General features: G+C 50.7%; 7 protein-coding genes across 7 annotated transcripts; 4 read left to right on the plus strand and 3 right to left on the minus strand.

Moving 5' to 3' along the window:
• Window positions 1-55: 55 nt before the first annotated feature.
• On the minus strand, window positions 56-2378 carry BDV14DRAFT_90415 (uncharacterized protein). The gene is made up of 3 exons (XM_073777824.1): window positions 1838-2378; window positions 1444-1774; window positions 56-1396 (listed from the first exon to the last, which is right to left on the minus strand). The coding sequence occupies exons 1-3, from the start codon at window positions 2176-2178 to the stop codon at window positions 182-184; spliced, it is 1887 nt and encodes a 628-aa protein (XP_073626445.1). The 5' UTR covers window positions 2179-2378; the 3' UTR covers window positions 56-181.
• Window positions 2379-2926: 548 nt separating this feature from the next.
• On the plus strand, window positions 2927-4809 carry BDV14DRAFT_90476 (uncharacterized protein). The gene is made up of 2 exons (XM_073777825.1): window positions 2927-3393; window positions 3442-4809. The coding sequence occupies exons 1-2, from the start codon at window positions 3100-3102 to the stop codon at window positions 4711-4713; spliced, it is 1566 nt and encodes a 521-aa protein (XP_073626446.1). The 5' UTR covers window positions 2927-3099; the 3' UTR covers window positions 4714-4809.
• BDV14DRAFT_90481 (uncharacterized protein) lies at window positions 4653-5907 on the minus strand. Its single transcript, XM_073777826.1, has 3 exons — window positions 5722-5907; window positions 5403-5615; window positions 4653-5314 (listed from the first exon to the last, which is right to left on the minus strand). Exons 1-3 carry the CDS (start codon window positions 5732-5734, stop codon window positions 4905-4907), a joined length of 636 nt encoding a protein of 211 aa, XP_073626447.1. The 5' UTR covers window positions 5735-5907; the 3' UTR covers window positions 4653-4904.
• Window positions 5778-7418, minus strand: lcp5 (small subunit rRNA maturation protein LCP5). Its single transcript, XM_073769278.1, has 2 exons — window positions 7396-7418; window positions 5778-7314 (listed from the first exon to the last, which is right to left on the minus strand). The coding sequence occupies exon 2, from the start codon at window positions 7240-7242 to the stop codon at window positions 6082-6084; it is 1161 nt and encodes a 386-aa protein (XP_073626448.1). The 5' UTR covers window positions 7243-7314; window positions 7396-7418; the 3' UTR covers window positions 5778-6081.
• Window positions 7419-7468: 50 nt separating this feature from the next.
• On the plus strand, window positions 7469-10034 carry BDV14DRAFT_90488 (transmembrane 9 family protein). The gene is made up of 3 exons (XM_073777827.1): window positions 7469-8708; window positions 8757-9530; window positions 9584-10034. The coding sequence occupies exons 1-3, from the start codon at window positions 7613-7615 to the stop codon at window positions 9649-9651; spliced, it is 1938 nt and encodes a 645-aa protein (XP_073626449.1). The 5' UTR covers window positions 7469-7612; the 3' UTR covers window positions 9652-10034.
• Window position 10035: 1 nt separating this feature from the next.
• BDV14DRAFT_90489 (EF-hand domain-containing protein) lies at window positions 10036-11511 on the plus strand. Its single transcript, XM_073777828.1, has 4 exons — window positions 10036-10435; window positions 10627-10712; window positions 10799-11094; window positions 11169-11511. Exons 1-4 carry the CDS (start codon window positions 10425-10427, stop codon window positions 11346-11348), a joined length of 573 nt encoding a protein of 190 aa, XP_073626450.1. The 5' UTR covers window positions 10036-10424; the 3' UTR covers window positions 11349-11511.
• Window positions 11512-11878: 367 nt separating this feature from the next.
• Window positions 11879-14554, plus strand: BDV14DRAFT_176638 (uncharacterized protein). Its single transcript, XM_073769279.1, has 2 exons — window positions 11879-12404; window positions 12657-14554. Exons 1-2 carry the CDS (start codon window positions 12345-12347, stop codon window positions 14127-14129), a joined length of 1533 nt encoding a protein of 510 aa, XP_073626451.1. The 5' UTR covers window positions 11879-12344; the 3' UTR covers window positions 14130-14554.
• The last annotated feature ends 746 nt before the right edge of the window (window positions 14555-15300 follow it).

The raw sequence follows: 15300 nt of genomic DNA on the forward strand, positions 1-15300 counted from the left end.
TTGGTTGGTTGGTATGTGATAAAGCTAGACAGACCGCTCGCAATATGGTTGGATATCATATCATGATCTAGAACTTGACTAGCTTGGATACATTTAGATTTCGGGAATATAAAACCATCTCCTATACTTATGCTTATGCATCCAAATATCCCTTCCAGTTCAGAGGTGTTGTTAAGGCAGGTCACTGAACACCAACAGGCCTCGCCCCCGAAAGATTCACAACCCGTCCACCACCACCCAGTGCGGCAGCCGCATTGGCCATCGGATCCGGCGCCTTAACCCACCCCGGCACATTTGAATCCTCGCTCTCCCGAGAATAAATCATTTGCCAGACGTTCGGAAACCCAGTCGGGAGCGCACCGCGCAATCTGGATCCCGGAATCGCAAAGCGCGGATTCCGGTGCGTCAAGTACCCGCGCATTAAGCCTTGCGTTAGGAGGGAAGACAGGATTGATTCGATTTCTTGCATTAGAGGTGTTGCATCAGTTTCTTGTGTGTAGGAGTCGTCGGCGTAGGGGTTTAGTTCGTAGGGTGTGTAGTCTGAGTCTGGCTGGCCGTCGACAAGGGTTTGGTTGGGGTTCCGTTGCCATGCGCCTGTTGAGGTGAAGAAGCCTGGTGGGCGGAGGTAGTCGGAGTATTTTTGGAGTGTTTGTTCGGGGGTTGTGCCGTTTGTGGTTGCTGGGGTATCGAGGGAGATGAAGTCTGCGTCTGGGGCGACGGAGACGATTTGGGAGCCGTAGTGGCTATTGCTTAGGGATGTCTGTAGGTTGTTTCCGAATGTAGATGTGGATTGTATAGGTGCTGAATTAGGATGCTGGCGCTGTAGCCAGCGGACGGCAGTTTCGAGTTTGGTGAGGTATAAGAATGGGGGTGGTCCTCGTTGGGATTGGCCCTGTGGTTCGCCGTGGAAGCCGCCGTGGATGAAGACCTTCCGTGCAAAAGAGCGCCATACGAGGATTTCGCATCGGTTGCGCAGGGGGAGGAGGATGCCTTTGCGCGCGAACCACTCTGTTTCTGGAGAGGTTACGGTGAGATGGTCTCGGAAGGCGATGTAGTCTCCTCGAGCGATGAGTCGGCAGAGCGGAATAAACTTGTCTGCTAGCCCCATTGCTTCTGGTCGTAGTAGGAGTTGTTGAGATGGGAAGCGGCCCATTATTATGTTGCAGGATATGAGGTATGTGAGAATAAGTCGCTTCTGGTTAATTGCTTGGTGATGGCATTGGTCGTAGGCAGATTGCAGTGCTATTTGCGCCGGGTAAAAAAGGTTGTTGGAGAATAGGTATCGTCCAAGGTAGTAAAGATATGTGACTCTTTGCGCAGCAGGGAAGTATTTCAGAGGCGGAGACTGTGCAGTGATACTTGCAAACATCTGCTCCGCATTTCGAAGTTTACCGCACTAGTGTTGTCAGTCATGATTCAATCCACAAAGTCGGTCCGCCATACCTGAAAGAGCAGCTTGAGACATAAGTTGGCCATAAGATAGATCCCAACTCTTCTGCCCTCGGGTTTCCCATGTACTCCAGGCGTACCGCTGCGGTCTGTCAAGCACTTGATGAACGCTTCTCGAACCACATTAGCAGACTTCTCCACCAACGTAACCTTCTCCGTGCTCTCATCCTGATCAATTCCTCCCTCCACTCTCAACAAATGTGCGATGAGTTCTGGCCGGCGATCTAAGCCCATGGCGAGCTTGGCGAGCACTTTGGATAGGTAGAGTACTGTAGGCAGGACAACGATACCGAATTGGCTGTCACCGAGGGCTATTACGCATTGACTAGATGATATATATGTTAGTTAAGACAGGACGTAAAGCAATGAGGATGACAGTGAAACCCACTTCAGCAGCCCCTTCAGAGCATCGTACGTCTCAAGCAGATTCTCCACATTGACGTCGCGCAAAAAACAGAAATAGAGCTTCATGAACGTTGGGAAGGCAGTCCACGAGCTACTTCCTTTCGACTTCGGTACCAATCCCTCACACCTCCGCAGTAAATCTGCTTCTTTCGGCGACCCATTGGGGTAGTTCTGTCGCAATTCTGCCACCATCTGCCCGTAGATGTCGGGTAACGGGGGTTCTATCTGCAGAAAGTCTTGTAGCTTGGCGCCATCACGGTCTTTGACAATCTCCGCCAACGAAGACAGAAACCGTTCGAGGGTGGAATTGGCCTGCACAACCATTGTGCCATCCGTAAAAGGTCGAGTGTAGAGCGAGGGTGGGTGGCGCGCAAGGCCGTGCGAAGCTCATAGGAGCTCGGAATCGGGAAATCGCGTAGACGAGCGAGTTACCGGCGATCGTGCATGTTCAGTGGTAAATTGTCATTGGTCGCTGGATATTTGAAAGGGGCGTCGACAGAATCAGCGGGGTGATTAGAGACGCGAATACAGAGGCAGGTGGTTGCAGCTTCAACAAAGACTCGATTCACGTGAAGCTTCCGCGGACTTGAATTGCGCTAGCCCCAATCGGGATGAGATCCAGATGACTTTCACATGCAAGACTTCCTCTTCCACCATCGTTTGGAATCTTGGATACCTACTTTGTACCTGTTAGATGTGACAAATTGTTGACGGAAGCTTTTTTCAACTTAGTAAGAGTGATCAAGTCTTTGGGTTTGTTTCTGTTCTTATAGACTAATTGTTAAAGCCAGTTGTAAAGGTAGGTATACGGTCACATCCCAGGCCTTCGCAAGGCCGCGATCAGGCGCATTATCGCGGAGGATCACCACGGAGAATATTATAGCAGACGCACATTGGCTACAGCTTCAAGCGAGTAATAATAGACAGTTCTATCACGAGAATTAAATTCCAATTGGCATAAGCTCGCACACAAGCAGCAAGCTATAGTAACGTAATTGTGTCTAGATGCTCCACTCATACGTCATACCGGTCGAGCATGAGATCCAGCCTGCTCGTGCTCTTGCGCTGTTCCCGGCTCTCTTAAAGCTTACCTTTCTCTCATCCCCATCATTCTTTTTCCATCAGCTTAGGAGATTCTATCATTGAGACGCCCTTGCATAGCGACGTCGCTCTCCTACATATCGAGGGACTCAATCCCCCACCACTACCTACTTCCTATTCTTAGCCATCGCATGTGATTCCATCATGGCCAACGACAACTCAAACGATCAAACAACTTCTTCGGCCTTTGTCAGGCAACCATTCCTTCAGACGTTCACCTTCTTTTACATGATCTTCCAGAACTTCATCCATTGGTTCTTTGCTCCCGGGCCCCCTCCCTCCGGTCGAATCATCGATAATGTTCCCAAGAAGAGAGTCGCAATCATTGGAACCGGTTTGACCGGTGTGTCCTCAGCTGCACACTGCGTTGGACATGGCTTTGACGTTCAACTATTTGAAAAGCGCTCAAAGGAAAAGGGTCTAGGTGGTATTTGGAGTGTAAGTTCGCCGAACCCCTCCAGTCAAACAATTGCTGATTGCGAATAGCGAGTCAATTCGACGTCGTCCCTGCAAATCCACAGCATTATGTATCGATTCCATCCTTCGGTAAACTACGATGCCGCATACCCCACTCAACAAGAGATCAAGGACCAGATCATTGATCTGTGGAAACGGTACAAGCTCGAAGACCGCACCGTGTTCGACACCCACATTGAGTCTGTCAAGCAAACGAGAACTGGCAAGTGGATTATCAACGACAACGAAGAGGAATGGGGTCTGTTCGATGGAGTCGTGGCTTCTGTCGGCGTTTGCGGTGACCCTAAGATGCCCACCCTGCCCAACCAAGAGAACTTCGGAGGCTCAATCTACCACTCCTCGGAGTTGGACGGCAAGAACGTCAAGGGCAAGAAGGTGCTCATTATCGGCGGTGGTGCCAGTGCCATTGAAGCTCTAGAATTTGCTGTCAAGGAGGGTGCTGCTGAGATTGACGTTTTGTCGCGCTCTGATAAATGGATCATCCCACGCAACGTCTGGGTACAGTCTCTTCTAGCCATGAACATCTTCGGACAAGAGACATTCTTGTCCTGGATTCCTGAAAGCCTCCTGCACAAGTTCTTCTACCGTGACCTCCAGGATATTGCGCCCTCCGGCGGTCTGTACACCCAAACCCCCATGGCCAACAGCGAGCTCTTTGACCAGATTCGCGAGGGCAAGGCCCGCTGGCTCCGCGGTGACATTTCCTCCGTAAAGGAAGACGGCATTCTCTTCAACTTCCGCTCCAAGGGCGTCCCTCAGGGCGGACCCGGTCGCGAGTCCGTGGTTCCCGGCGAGGTCATTATCATGGCAACAGGTTTCAAACGTCCTTCTCTCAACTTCCTCCCCGAAGACTGCTTCGAGGAACCCTACGGCCCGCCTAGCTGGTATCTCCAGGTCTTCCCTCCCTCATACCCCACCATCTGCGCCAACAACAGTACCTACGTCAATGCCATCGGCACAGTCGGTAACATGCACATCGGTATCTACACTCGGTTCCTACTCATGTTCCTCGTTGATCCTCTATCGCGTCCTACTGCTGGCCGCATGAGGACCTGGATTGATTTTACCCGGTTCATGAAGCGTCTTTCGCCTGTCGGTGCATTTGATTTCTTCACTTACGCCGAGCTAATCTACTGGTTTATCTTTGTGCTTCTGGTTAACCCGTTCCGCTGGAAGTGGGCTCCTTTCATTCTGTTTGGGATTATGAGAGGGCTACCTGCGGAAGTCGTCAAGCAAGAGGAGGCATTCCGCAACGCTCTGAAGAAGCAGCATCCAGAATAACTTCCTGATTTACACCTCAAAAGACGAAGCCCTGAGATATCGCTTACTGGGCTCTGATGACCAAAATATCCAGTAACCAATCTACCTGTTATCTAGATCATATACCAGATATAACGAACAGTGTACGATTATTTTTATAGACAAACTCACCCTATCAACCTCTTCCTATAAATACATCTCGATCAGACAAATCAATCCTTCCTCACTTTCATATCCGGCACATGATTATTCAAAGCATCCACAACCCCCTCCCTAGCCCGATTCGCAACACGATAATTGAAGTTAAACCACCCTTTCTCCTCCGCAAACATAACCGGGTAGAGAACGAAAACACCCATGATAGAGAACAACGTCGCAAACGCATGCCACATAAGCACAGCTAACTGTCCACCGTATGGAACAACAAACTTAATAAACTCGTCCGTTTGGTAGAGGTCTTCTTGCTTTGTAATGTAGTACCGTTTCTTCCCGTCTGCATCGGCGTCCGTCGTTAGGCTGAGGACAGTTGTGAGATTCACGGGCGCCGTGTGGAAGGGTATCACCCATATCGAGAAGACTTGGTGCATTGAGACGTAGAGTTTTAGGTTGTCCTTGTCGTATGCTATTCATCGTCACAAGTTAGCCCATTCCTTTCATTCTTTCTTCCTTCCCCTTCCCGCCGTATCCAAAATTAGGAATATCGCACGTACCAACAGACTTAACCGTCAGGTCAATATGCGGCGACATAATCTTATACCACTGGTATATCTTTTTCACGGCCCAGCGGGAACCATCGTAGCTCCAGACGCGGCAGAAGGGGTGGGTGAAGGATGCATTGGGCGTGAAGAACCGGTCGATTGTCGTTTCTTGGAGGCTGGGGGGTGATTGTGTGAGGAGGTGGATAACTTTTGAGATGTCGTTGACTGCAGATGTAGTTGTTAGAGCCAGATGGGAAGAGTTGGGTGTGTATGAAGGGGACAGGGGACAGGATGGTGAAATCGAACAGTTGATGGAAGGGTGCGTATTTACCTGGGTCTTCCATATTGGCAGTAGTTCGCGAGTACGCGATTTTGAGGAATTAAGGGGTGGACTTGGTGTTCAATTGCGATTGCGACTGCGACTGCGATGGGATATATGGTAGTATTGGGGATGATGTCATGGCGGCTGATATCACCACCGTTCCCCACGTGAAAATCCAGTGGGCCTTACAGGAACAGGCGTTGCTTCGGAAGTCTGGAACCACTTACATGTGGCATTGACACGGGGCATTGAGAAGTTGGCATAAGTCTTATGATTGCACCATAAAATTGACGTGCTCATGCAAGGGTAGTCTATAGAAACATGCAGCGAAATCCACTCAACTCTGTAAATCCAACCCAGCTAACAGGACTACTGCTTCTTCCATGAACCGACCTTCTTCTGTCGCTTCTCAAAGATCTGACCAATTCCAACACCATCGCCGCGCTGTCCATCCTCTGTAAGCTTGCGCTTCCGGCTCCTGTCGAGCGCACCGCCGCTCCCCTTAGCCCTTTTCGTAAGTCTCGTAATGCGATCTGCTCCCTCGGTGAGACCCTTCCATTCTTCACCTCCAAAAGTCCCCTCTGCACGTCGAGACGCCGCCTTCTTAGCCCGCTCCTTCTTACTCTCACCGGCCAGACGCACAAAGTTGGTTTCTTCGTAGCGGGTCCGCTCGGCCTCCTCCTCTCTCTCCTTCCTACTCTTCGTGTGTCGACCACCAGAAACGATCATGCTACCAATGCTTGGCTGTGCCATCGGCGCAGAGGACATCTCATTGCTGACGAACTCATCGATGACGTTGGATCTGCGCATCGGGCGTTCCTTGCGCTCCTTGCGCTCAGTCGTAGGCATAGCAGTAGGCATAATCTTAGGCGGTCGGTAGATGCCGTCGCTTGTAGCCTTGCGCGCGCTCTTGTCCATCCTAGCCTCGGGCTCGGCCTTCTTCGAGAAGGCGGAAACGTTGGGTCGGTAGGCCATCTCGTCAATGTCTTCAACGTCGCTTTCGGAGTCTTCATTGTCGCTGCCCTTGTCCGACGCGGACTCGTCCTCGCTGCCGCTTTCGTCTTGCGACTTGGATTTCGGTAGTTTTCTGGCTTGCGCGCCCTTCTCGGCTCGCTCTGCTTCTTCAGCGGCTTTGATGACTTTGTCGACTTGATACTTGAGACGTCCTTCGAGTGGTCGGACACCGCGGTCAAGGTATGTGCGCAGTTCAATGAGTTTGTTGGTAACCTGTGATCGGAGTGATTGGCTCGACTCGGAATCTTGCTTCAGTCCATCTTTTGAGGGCAGCTCACGAAGCTGCAAAAGCATCAAGAAAACTAGGTTTTGGAGGTAGGAAAGGAGCAAGTCGCATTTTGTGTCGAGGAGCGAAATGCCATCTTGCGGAGGAAGGATAGAGACTTCCGTCGGTGTATCGCGCTTGTTGCTCGGTAAGGACGTTCCGGTGGAAGAAAGTGAGGTGGTGAGACTTTCAAGTAGTTCGGAGATATTTTGCAGCTCAGGCTGCTGGGGTTGTGATGCTGCCAACGCCATTTTGTGTTGTATGCTTGGGTTTACAGATTTTCCAAGTCCATGGGCGAAGGAAAAAATCTCTCTATCTTATCGGCACGTGAGACGACCCTCGATCTCGGTCACGTGCACAAGGCTGACCTGGATGCTGATCTGTCGCCGATGTGTCCGCAACAGGCTTCTCAATTCCAAACCACTCCTCTGCACCATTGCCCCTGGGTTCGTTCCTTTCTTTCAGAGCCCAGTGGTGCTTATATAAATCTACATTTTTTCTGAGCCCCGAATATCGTCGTGAGGCAGCTATACACTGCATGTTGGCCAAACGAACTTATCCCTAGACCGGCCAGAGATCGAATTGCCCCAAGTTAATTGCGTCTTCTCTTTCACATCCGCCATGCGGTTCAGCAGGCGAAACTCGCCCTTAATTCCGCTCCTCCTCGGAGCACCCACGCTGTCAGCGGCTTTCTACCTCCCAGGTGTAGCACCCACCTCGTACGATGAAGGCCAGTCCGTGCCACTCTACGTGAACCACCTCACCCCCGGGATTGCCCAGCAAGACGAGCAACTGCATTCCGTGTTCTCCTACGACTACTATCACCCTGCCTTCCGATTCTGCGTTCCAGACAATGGCCCCAAGGACGTCCGCGAGTCGCTGGGCAGCATTCTCTTCGGAGACCGCATCCAGACGTCACCGTTCGAGTTGAAGATGGGCAAGAACGAAGAGTGCAAGGCCGCTTGCAAGCAGGTTACCTTTGATTCTCGGAGCGCCAAATTTACCAACCGACGGATAGCGCAGGGATACAATATTAATTGGTTGGTCGATGGGCTGCCGGCCGCTCAGCAGAACGGTGGCACCGAGCCGCAGGCCTACACTCCTGGATTTGCCCTCGGTGAGCTGGACGAAAGCGAGAAGTCAGTCCTACACAACCACTTTGATATTCTGGTCGATTACCACAGGGTCACTGTTGGAAACCAGGAGAAGTATCGCGTTATTGGTGTCCTGGTGGAACCGAGCTCTCGACGCGACTCCCATGTTTCGGAAGATGGAACGGCGACTTGTAACGAAGGAGGCCCGATCTATCTGGATGAGGACGCGGACACTGAAGTGGCGTGGACTTACAGCGTGAGCTGGCGGGAGTCTTCTACGCCATGGGCAACCCGTTGGGATAAATACCTGAAGGTCCAGTACCCCAAGATCCACTGGTTTTCTCTCGTCAACGCGGCGGTCTTTGTTGTCTTCCTCATTGGAATGGTCAGCATGATCCTTATTCGCGCCCTCAAGAAGGATATTGCTCGATACAACCGTCTAGATTCGTTCAACCTCGATGACTTGGACGGAACCTCTGCTGCTGTCGAGGATGGTATTCAGGAGGATTCGGGCTGGAAACTGGTACATGGCGATGTCTTCCGTTGCCCTAAGTCTCCATTGCTCCTCAGTGTTCTGGTCGGCAACGGAGCTCAGCTCTTCATGATGACAGGTGCCACTGTTGGTATGTTACAGAATTCATGATTTCTTAACTCTTGCTAATTTCTACTAGTCTTTGCAATGTTCGGCCTACTGTCCCCAGCAAACCGTGGATTCTTGGCGACCGCGATTCTTCTCATCTACACCCTGTTCGGCTTCATCGGAGGTTACGTTTCGGCAAGGGTCTACAAAGCATTCGGCGGCGAGTCGTGGAAGCGCAACATCATAATGACTCCAGTTCTAGTTCCGGCTTTCATCTTCGGCGTCTTCTTCCTGCTCAACCTGTTCGTCTGGGCCAAGGGCTCCAGCGGGGCCGTGCCGTTTGGCACCATGCTTGCTCTGGTCCTGATCTGGTTTGTTATCAGTGTGCCGCTGAGTGTCGCTGGTAGCTGGCTCGGTTTCAAGCAGAAGGCATTTGAGGGACCTACAAAGACGAACCAGATTCCTCGTCAAATCCCGCCTATGACCGGAAGCCTCAAGACGGTTCCGTCGCTGTTCTTGACCGGAATCCTTCCTTTCGGCGCTATTTTCGTCGAATTGTATTTCATCATGACCTCTCTCTGGACCAACAAGATCTACTACATGTTTGGTTTCCTTTTCTTGTGCTACGGATTGATGGTTGTGACTACCGCTGCGACAACAGTATTGCTGGTATACTTCCTTCTTTGCGCCGAAAACTACAGGTGGCACTGGAGAGCATTTGCGGGCGCAGGAATGACTGGTGTGTATGTCTTCCTCAACGCTTTGTTATTCTGGGCGACGCGTGTCAGTTTCGGCGGCCTCATTGGGGCTGTGCTCTATGTGGGCTACTCCGCCTTGATCGGGTTCATCGTTTTTATTCTTACGGGTAAGTTGCTACCCAACCTTCTTATTTTCAAGTACGCTGATCATGTCTTCCAGGTTCGATTGGATTCTTCGCCAGTTGGCTCTTTATACAACGCATTTATGGCTCCATCAAGGTCGATTAAACGTCCCACCTTGAACTTGCGGTAAAGGTTTATCTCTTTGACTCGTGGTTGCTGGATATATGTCGGGGTTCTTTGAGCGCTTGTTTCGACTGTATATTCTTTTTTCCTAATGGTTTGCATCATCATGTTATTCTTGTAATGTCGTACCTTGTACATAAAGTGGATACGAGAGGGGTGGCGATAGGAACTGTATGATATGTTTAGCACATGCGGCCGGTGGCTTCTAGAGCGCCTTTTCCCACTCCAAGACAAGTAAAGCAGTCTGCAAGAAATCTTAGACATGTCGATCCTCAGACGGTCGGGACAGCAAGCTCGAATAGAGTTGACTCAGGGTAGTTCCAGAACACTCAACGAGGGAGTTAGTGCTTGTGTTGGCGATGCGGCGCCAAGCCTCCCGGGGTTCTGGGCCTCCAGGGAAAGCTTCACAGATCCTGTGCCGTCACTCCTACTACAATCTCGCTTTCGCAGACCAGATCGCCTCACTGCTTCTATTCTCGATCCTCTGTCTTTTGGTCTTGCTAGTCTCGTTTGCACGACCGCCACCAACCACTCGCTTCTACATTCTTCGCTTGAGCCTCAGCCCCTCCTCATCCACGCGGCGCCCATCTTATCAATCCGACTCTCCCTTACCCCGCGGCTTCCGCCTTCCTGTCGCCAGCCCAAAAAACATCACTGTCGCATGCTAAACCTGGAGCCTCATTGAGTCTGGACTTTCGCTACATCACGGCCGTTTATATACCTCGAGTCGACGCTTTATATATAATTGATTGACCATGGGCAAGTCGTAAGTTTTTGTTACCTCGGTCGCTCGCTTTGTCTGCCCCGTTTCCGCGTCATTGTCCGACAGACAAGCTTTCTGCTCGGTGTGGGGAGTATATGGCTTGCACTGTCTCAGTCATATAACCTGGGCATGCTGCTTATTGTTCCGTCGGTTTTTGTTTATCTTCATTGACTAACGTCGCTTCCCGCCTCTAGACAATCGAAGTTATCCCCGACTCAGCTCGAGGAGCTCCAGAAGGCGACGCATTTCGATAAGAAGGAGTTGCAACAATGGTATAAGGGTATGTGACGGTCGGGACATCGAGTTGGGTCGATTAAGGCGACCATAAAGTATGGAATGTGGTTGCTGACATATACGTCATACCAGGTTTCTTGAAGGACTGCCCATCAGGACAATTGACAAAGGAGGAGTTCCAGGATATCTATCGGAAATTCTTCCCCTTCGGCGACCCATCGTCATTCGCAAACTATGTATTCCGAGTATTCGACTCAGATAACAGCGGGATGATCGACTTTAAGGAGTTTATCTGCGCGCTATCAGTCACCTCGCGCGGGAGAATGGAGGACAAGCTGGACTGGGCCTTCCAACTCTATGACATCGATGGCGACGGCAAGATCACGTATGATGAGATGCTTTCGATCGTTGAGGCGATCTACAAAATGGTGTGTCATGCCCTGCAGCGATAGCCGGCACTATCTGTTTTTCCAAGGCGCTTATTACTAACGCGAATGTCCAGGTTGGCTCGATGGTGAAGCTCCCCGAAGACGAAGACACACCGGAGAAACGCGTCCGCAAGATCTTCCGCATGATGGACAAGGACGAGAACGGCAGCCTCGACATGGAAGAGTTCAAGGAGGGGAGCAAGCGCGACGAGACGATTGTTAGTGCACTGTCACTGTATGATGGGCTTGTATGATTGCATTGATTTTCATTGCATCCGACACTGTTCCTTTGCTTCCTCAGGCTGGCGATCTCTTGTCTTGTTATTATTGGCGAACTCGGCGCTTCATATCTATGAATTTCTTCTTTTTGTCCATATCCTTGTTATGTTTCTGTAGGGGTTCCTCCCCCCCTTCCCCACCCAGCTGCATCGGCCAGGTTCTGATTGGTACATAATGTGCCTGGAGGGTGCAGCGGCGATGTAGCTTACCTGTCTATCGTACAATACTTTATTGAGAAAAAGAATAGGATGTAAAGTTTATCGATCCATCGAGTAGAGGAAGACGAAAGGAAGGCGATCGATCAGACAGTGTAGGCTAAACTCCCACCGTTACATGAAGGAAGCGCGGCGATCCTGCAACCCGACTCCTGCAGATGTGAATCGAGTCCACAGATGATATTTGTTTTTCAGGTCTCATCACATTGAATAGCCTTTCTGACACTGTTGATCCAGAGTAACCATAGTTGGATATCCGATGGGCCGACTGACTAAGAAATGGAGTATGGGCCGGGCAGATCCGTGAGGAAGTACGCCGTAACCTCTAGATTCTCCGATTCTCCTGCACTTTTTCGTTCTCATTAATGACAACTTGGACTTGTTTCCTGTCAGCGCATTGACCCAACACTAGTCATGGCCATCGACGATCGAACTCAAATAGTTGAAGGATGATGGCGCCCCGGGAGTGAAGCCGAAGAGTTAGTGGTGGTCTTGTTGGGTCTGGTCCTCTTGGACCTTTGGGTGTTGCTCCACCGCTTGCAACCTCTCCTCACCACAACCTGCGCCAACACTCATCATCATATTGCCATTGCTTATCTTCTTCTTCCTCTTCTTCCTCTTTTTGTCATCCTACATACTGTCCCTCCGTCCTCTCGCACACCCCCGGGTCTTTTATCCAGGAAAGCGCGCCTCGATGTTGCTGCGCCCGCCTGCCCTTGTCCTGGCTCTGGCTGCGATCCCTCTCCTACCTAGTCTATGACCAGCATGGTCGGGGCGTCGCGTGGCTGTCAGGCTTGCGCTGATGCTCAGCTTCGTGTGAGTGCTGTTTTTATGCTGTACCTGCATTGTGCAGACAATATGTTTGTCGAATACTCCTTCGATCAACCCACAGGGTATACTTTGCACTGTCTAGGCCTTATCGCGCCCCGGATCCCGTCTCCCCGCCTCGACCACATGTTGGCCTGACGATGTCTCTTTTGACTTTCGATTTGTATTCCGAACACAACAAATCACATTGCAGCCTCATTATTTTTCCTTTTCTTTGTCACATATTCTAACTTTCGCTAGTGTAACAATAGATCGCCCTGCTCTCGATGCCACGCCCTGAACATCACCTGCACCCCTCCCCACCGCGTCTTCAAGTTCCGTGACGAAGCGCCTGCGCTACGACTGCGCTATCAGTCTTCTGCGTCCTCGACCTCTTCCTCTAAATCTCCATCGCCCTCTACTTCTCCCGACCAATCCCTGCAGAAACTTGATCTACCCTCGCGATTTTCGCCCCGAATCTCCCCCCGGGCACAGTACAAGCCTGTGCCGCTGCCAATGGACGACCACTTAAACCCGTCTTTGACTGTCAAGGTGGTTAACTCGCAACAGACTCAGATATTCACCAACTATATCCTGGCTTCTTTTCCTTGTTTCTTTCGTTCCACAGAAACGCGAGTTCCCGTTAACTGGGTCCAGTACGTTGACAAAAGAAACGGCGCGACCAACTCGTGCTTTGACTGGGCCATTCGCGCTTCAACGGCTGCTTATCTGGGATTTTTACACGATGATCCGCGTTATTTGCAAGCTTCGCAGTCTTGCTACCACCGGGCTCTGCGTGGCCTCGCCAACCTATTAACGGCTGAAGGGACCGCCAAGTCCGATGAGGCGTTGGCCACCGCAATCACCTTGGCGGTCTTTGAGAAGCACAACTGCAGCAGCCCAGACGCGTGGTTGCGGCATGCAGCCGGTATTCGGACATTAATGAAGATTCGCGGTCCGAAAGCGCATCTGCAGGGATTCGGACGCGCAATGTACATTGTCTATCGAAACTTCCTCGTCACCGCCGCCTTATTAGAGGGCGAAGCATGCTTCCTGGAGGAGCCAGAATGGCGCGAACTCAACGAAGAGATTGCCGCCGAAAACGCCAAACTACCAACCTCCTCAATGTACACCGACGTCGTCGAGCGCGGGTTCCTCGAAGTAATTAAAGTTCCCGGCCTGGTGAAACGCACCCGCCAGCTCAAATTCAAACCCGCGAAAGAGAGGGCAAAAGCCCAGATGAACCTCCTTCATGATGTCCAAGCTGCCCGCGCCGCGCTGCGAGGGATATACACCGAGTTCGGCGTCTCCCTATCCATGCTCCGCTCAGGCCAAGACGAACACGACGCCTTCGTCGGCCCAGTCCCCCATTTCTTCATCGAGGGCTACTCCTCCCTCTTCGCGCGCGGTCTCCGTCTTGCTCTCCTAACCATGAATTACCTCATCCTCATGATGGACCCGAAACAGCGGCCTACGATAGACAGTGACAACTTCATGCTGGTAAATGATATGGCACGCAACAACGGCAAGCAGTCTCCGCATCAACATCCGAGTTTCAAGATCAGTACAAACAATAAAACACCTCTTACGCCGCCCAAGTCACCGGGCCGACCGAATATCGTTGTACAGTCGCTCATCACCGAGGAGACGAGAGAGCCGCCGACAACAGATTGGATGGACAGGATTATCTCGACGATGGGGCTCGAGGCCGTCCATATTTCCCTCATCGGGTAAAAGGATTACCCACGCAGGCAAAGTATACATATACACATACATATATATTACGCATGATCTGAGGGTGTTAAAAGCGGGAGTTTTGATATACGGGAAATTCGCTTTGGGTTTCATCGTTCATCATGGTTGTTCACTTGTCTTTATGGATGTTTTGGTGCATCTGCGTGTTTCTTTTTTGTCCCGACGACACAACCTCCACGTTTTTATATTTCGTCTTGTATATAGATTTTATTTTCTTCCCCCTTATTATCTGATACCCTTGTATATACATGAATGATGACTCTGTTCTTGACGTTAGTGTTTCTGGTTTTGGTTCTGGTGATGGGCGCGTAAGGGGGAGGGGAGTGCTGAGAGTGCTGGTATACCCGGATATATATATATATATAATCAACCCAACTCAATCGCATTATCCACAACAAGTCGACGATAACCCAAAGAATTTAACACGGAAACGAATAAAGAAAGGAAAGAAAAAGAGCAACCTAGAACAGAAACTACAAATGGATCTGCACAACCGTAAAAAGTCACTTTTTAATGGACGTATTTTACACTAAGCTTCCAATGCAATCGAAGACCACCTCTCCCGCTGCTATCCTGCTATATATACATCGTCAGTGTGGTAAGTCACTACCTTGCCACGTAGGTAGGTAACTGGAACAGCGGGGACAAGTACTAGGACAAGGTGGTCATAGGACAAGGTGGTTATAGCAGTCAATCTATCATAAGGTAGGCAGGGGCGATAGCCCGGCTCTCTCATCCCGACTACGAACAATCTGCGATACTGAACATACACAACTGTTGAAACTGAGATTGAGGATGTAATTGCTTTCTGTCTATCATCATGCTCATTCATGTACAAGGGTAGTGTAGGGTCAGGGTAAGGGTATCTGCAGGCATTGGGACTGGTCATCCGTCATAGACAGGGTTCTCAACCAACTGGGGATTCATGGAACCAGTGAAGGAAAGCGAATGTATGTATGGTATGTGCGATCCCGGAAGAAAATGAACAGGACCGGGACTGTGCAAAGAGAAACGAGAGGAAACGTAAACAACGGAAGGAGCAAGGATCTCGGACTTCTCCATGCGCCTTCTAGGGAGGTAACAGCAAAATCAATCTCCCACCATTTAAGAAGCGCCAGTCTGTGGGCTGTCTGTCCCCAGCACAACAAGA

Source organism: Aspergillus stella-maris (genome assembly GCF_047715825.1).
Source record: "Aspergillus stella-maris strain CBS 113639 unplaced genomic scaffold BDV14scaffold_41, whole genome shotgun sequence".
Classification (NCBI taxonomy): domain Eukaryota; kingdom Fungi; phylum Ascomycota; class Eurotiomycetes; order Eurotiales; family Aspergillaceae; genus Aspergillus; species Aspergillus stella-maris.

Bases quoted from the DNA above. Each gene is read 5' to 3' on its own strand.
- BDV14DRAFT_90415 (XM_073777824.1), bottom strand. From the start codon at position 2,178: ATGGTTGTGCAGGCCAATTCCACCCTCGAACGGTTTCTGTCTTCGTTG. The intron at 1,775-1,837 runs GTGGGTTTCACT...TATATCATCTAG, and splicing joins GCTCTGAAGGGGCTGCTGAA to TCAATGCGTAATAGCCCTCG. The intron at 1,397-1,443 runs GTATGGCGGACC...TGACAACACTAG, and splicing joins GTCTCAAGCTGCTCTTTCAG to TGCGGTAAACTTCGAAATGC.
- BDV14DRAFT_90476 (XM_073777825.1), top strand. From the start codon at position 3,100: ATGGCCAACGACAACTCAAACGATCAAACAACTTCTTCGGCCTTTGTC. The intron at 3,394-3,441 runs GTAAGTTCGCCG...GATTGCGAATAG, and splicing joins GTCTAGGTGGTATTTGGAGT to CGAGTCAATTCGACGTCGTC.
- BDV14DRAFT_90488 (XM_073777827.1), top strand. From the start codon at position 7,613: ATGCGGTTCAGCAGGCGAAACTCGCCCTTAATTCCGCTCCTCCTCGGA. The intron at 8,709-8,756 runs GTATGTTACAGA...AATTTCTACTAG, and splicing joins GATGACAGGTGCCACTGTTG to TCTTTGCAATGTTCGGCCTA. The intron at 9,531-9,583 runs GTAAGTTGCTAC...CATGTCTTCCAG, and splicing joins CATCGTTTTTATTCTTACGG to GTTCGATTGGATTCTTCGCC.
- BDV14DRAFT_90489 (XM_073777828.1), top strand. The intron at 10,713-10,798 runs GTATGTGACGGT...ACGTCATACCAG, and splicing joins GTTGCAACAATGGTATAAGG to GTTTCTTGAAGGACTGCCCA. The intron at 11,095-11,168 runs GTGTGTCATGCC...GCGAATGTCCAG, and splicing joins TTGAGGCGATCTACAAAATG to GTTGGCTCGATGGTGAAGCT.
- BDV14DRAFT_90481 (XM_073777826.1), bottom strand. The intron at 5,315-5,402 runs GTACGTGCGATA...GACGATGAATAG, and splicing joins CCTGACGGTTAAGTCTGTTG to CATACGACAAGGACAACCTA.
- lcp5 (XM_073769278.1), bottom strand. From the start codon at position 7,242: ATGGCGTTGGCAGCATCACAACCCCAGCAGCCTGAGCTGCAAAATATC.
- BDV14DRAFT_176638 (XM_073769279.1), top strand. From the start codon at position 12,345: ATGACCAGCATGGTCGGGGCGTCGCGTGGCTGTCAGGCTTGCGCTGAT. The intron at 12,405-12,656 runs GTGAGTGCTGTT...AACTTTCGCTAG, and splicing joins GCGCTGATGCTCAGCTTCGT to TGTAACAATAGATCGCCCTG.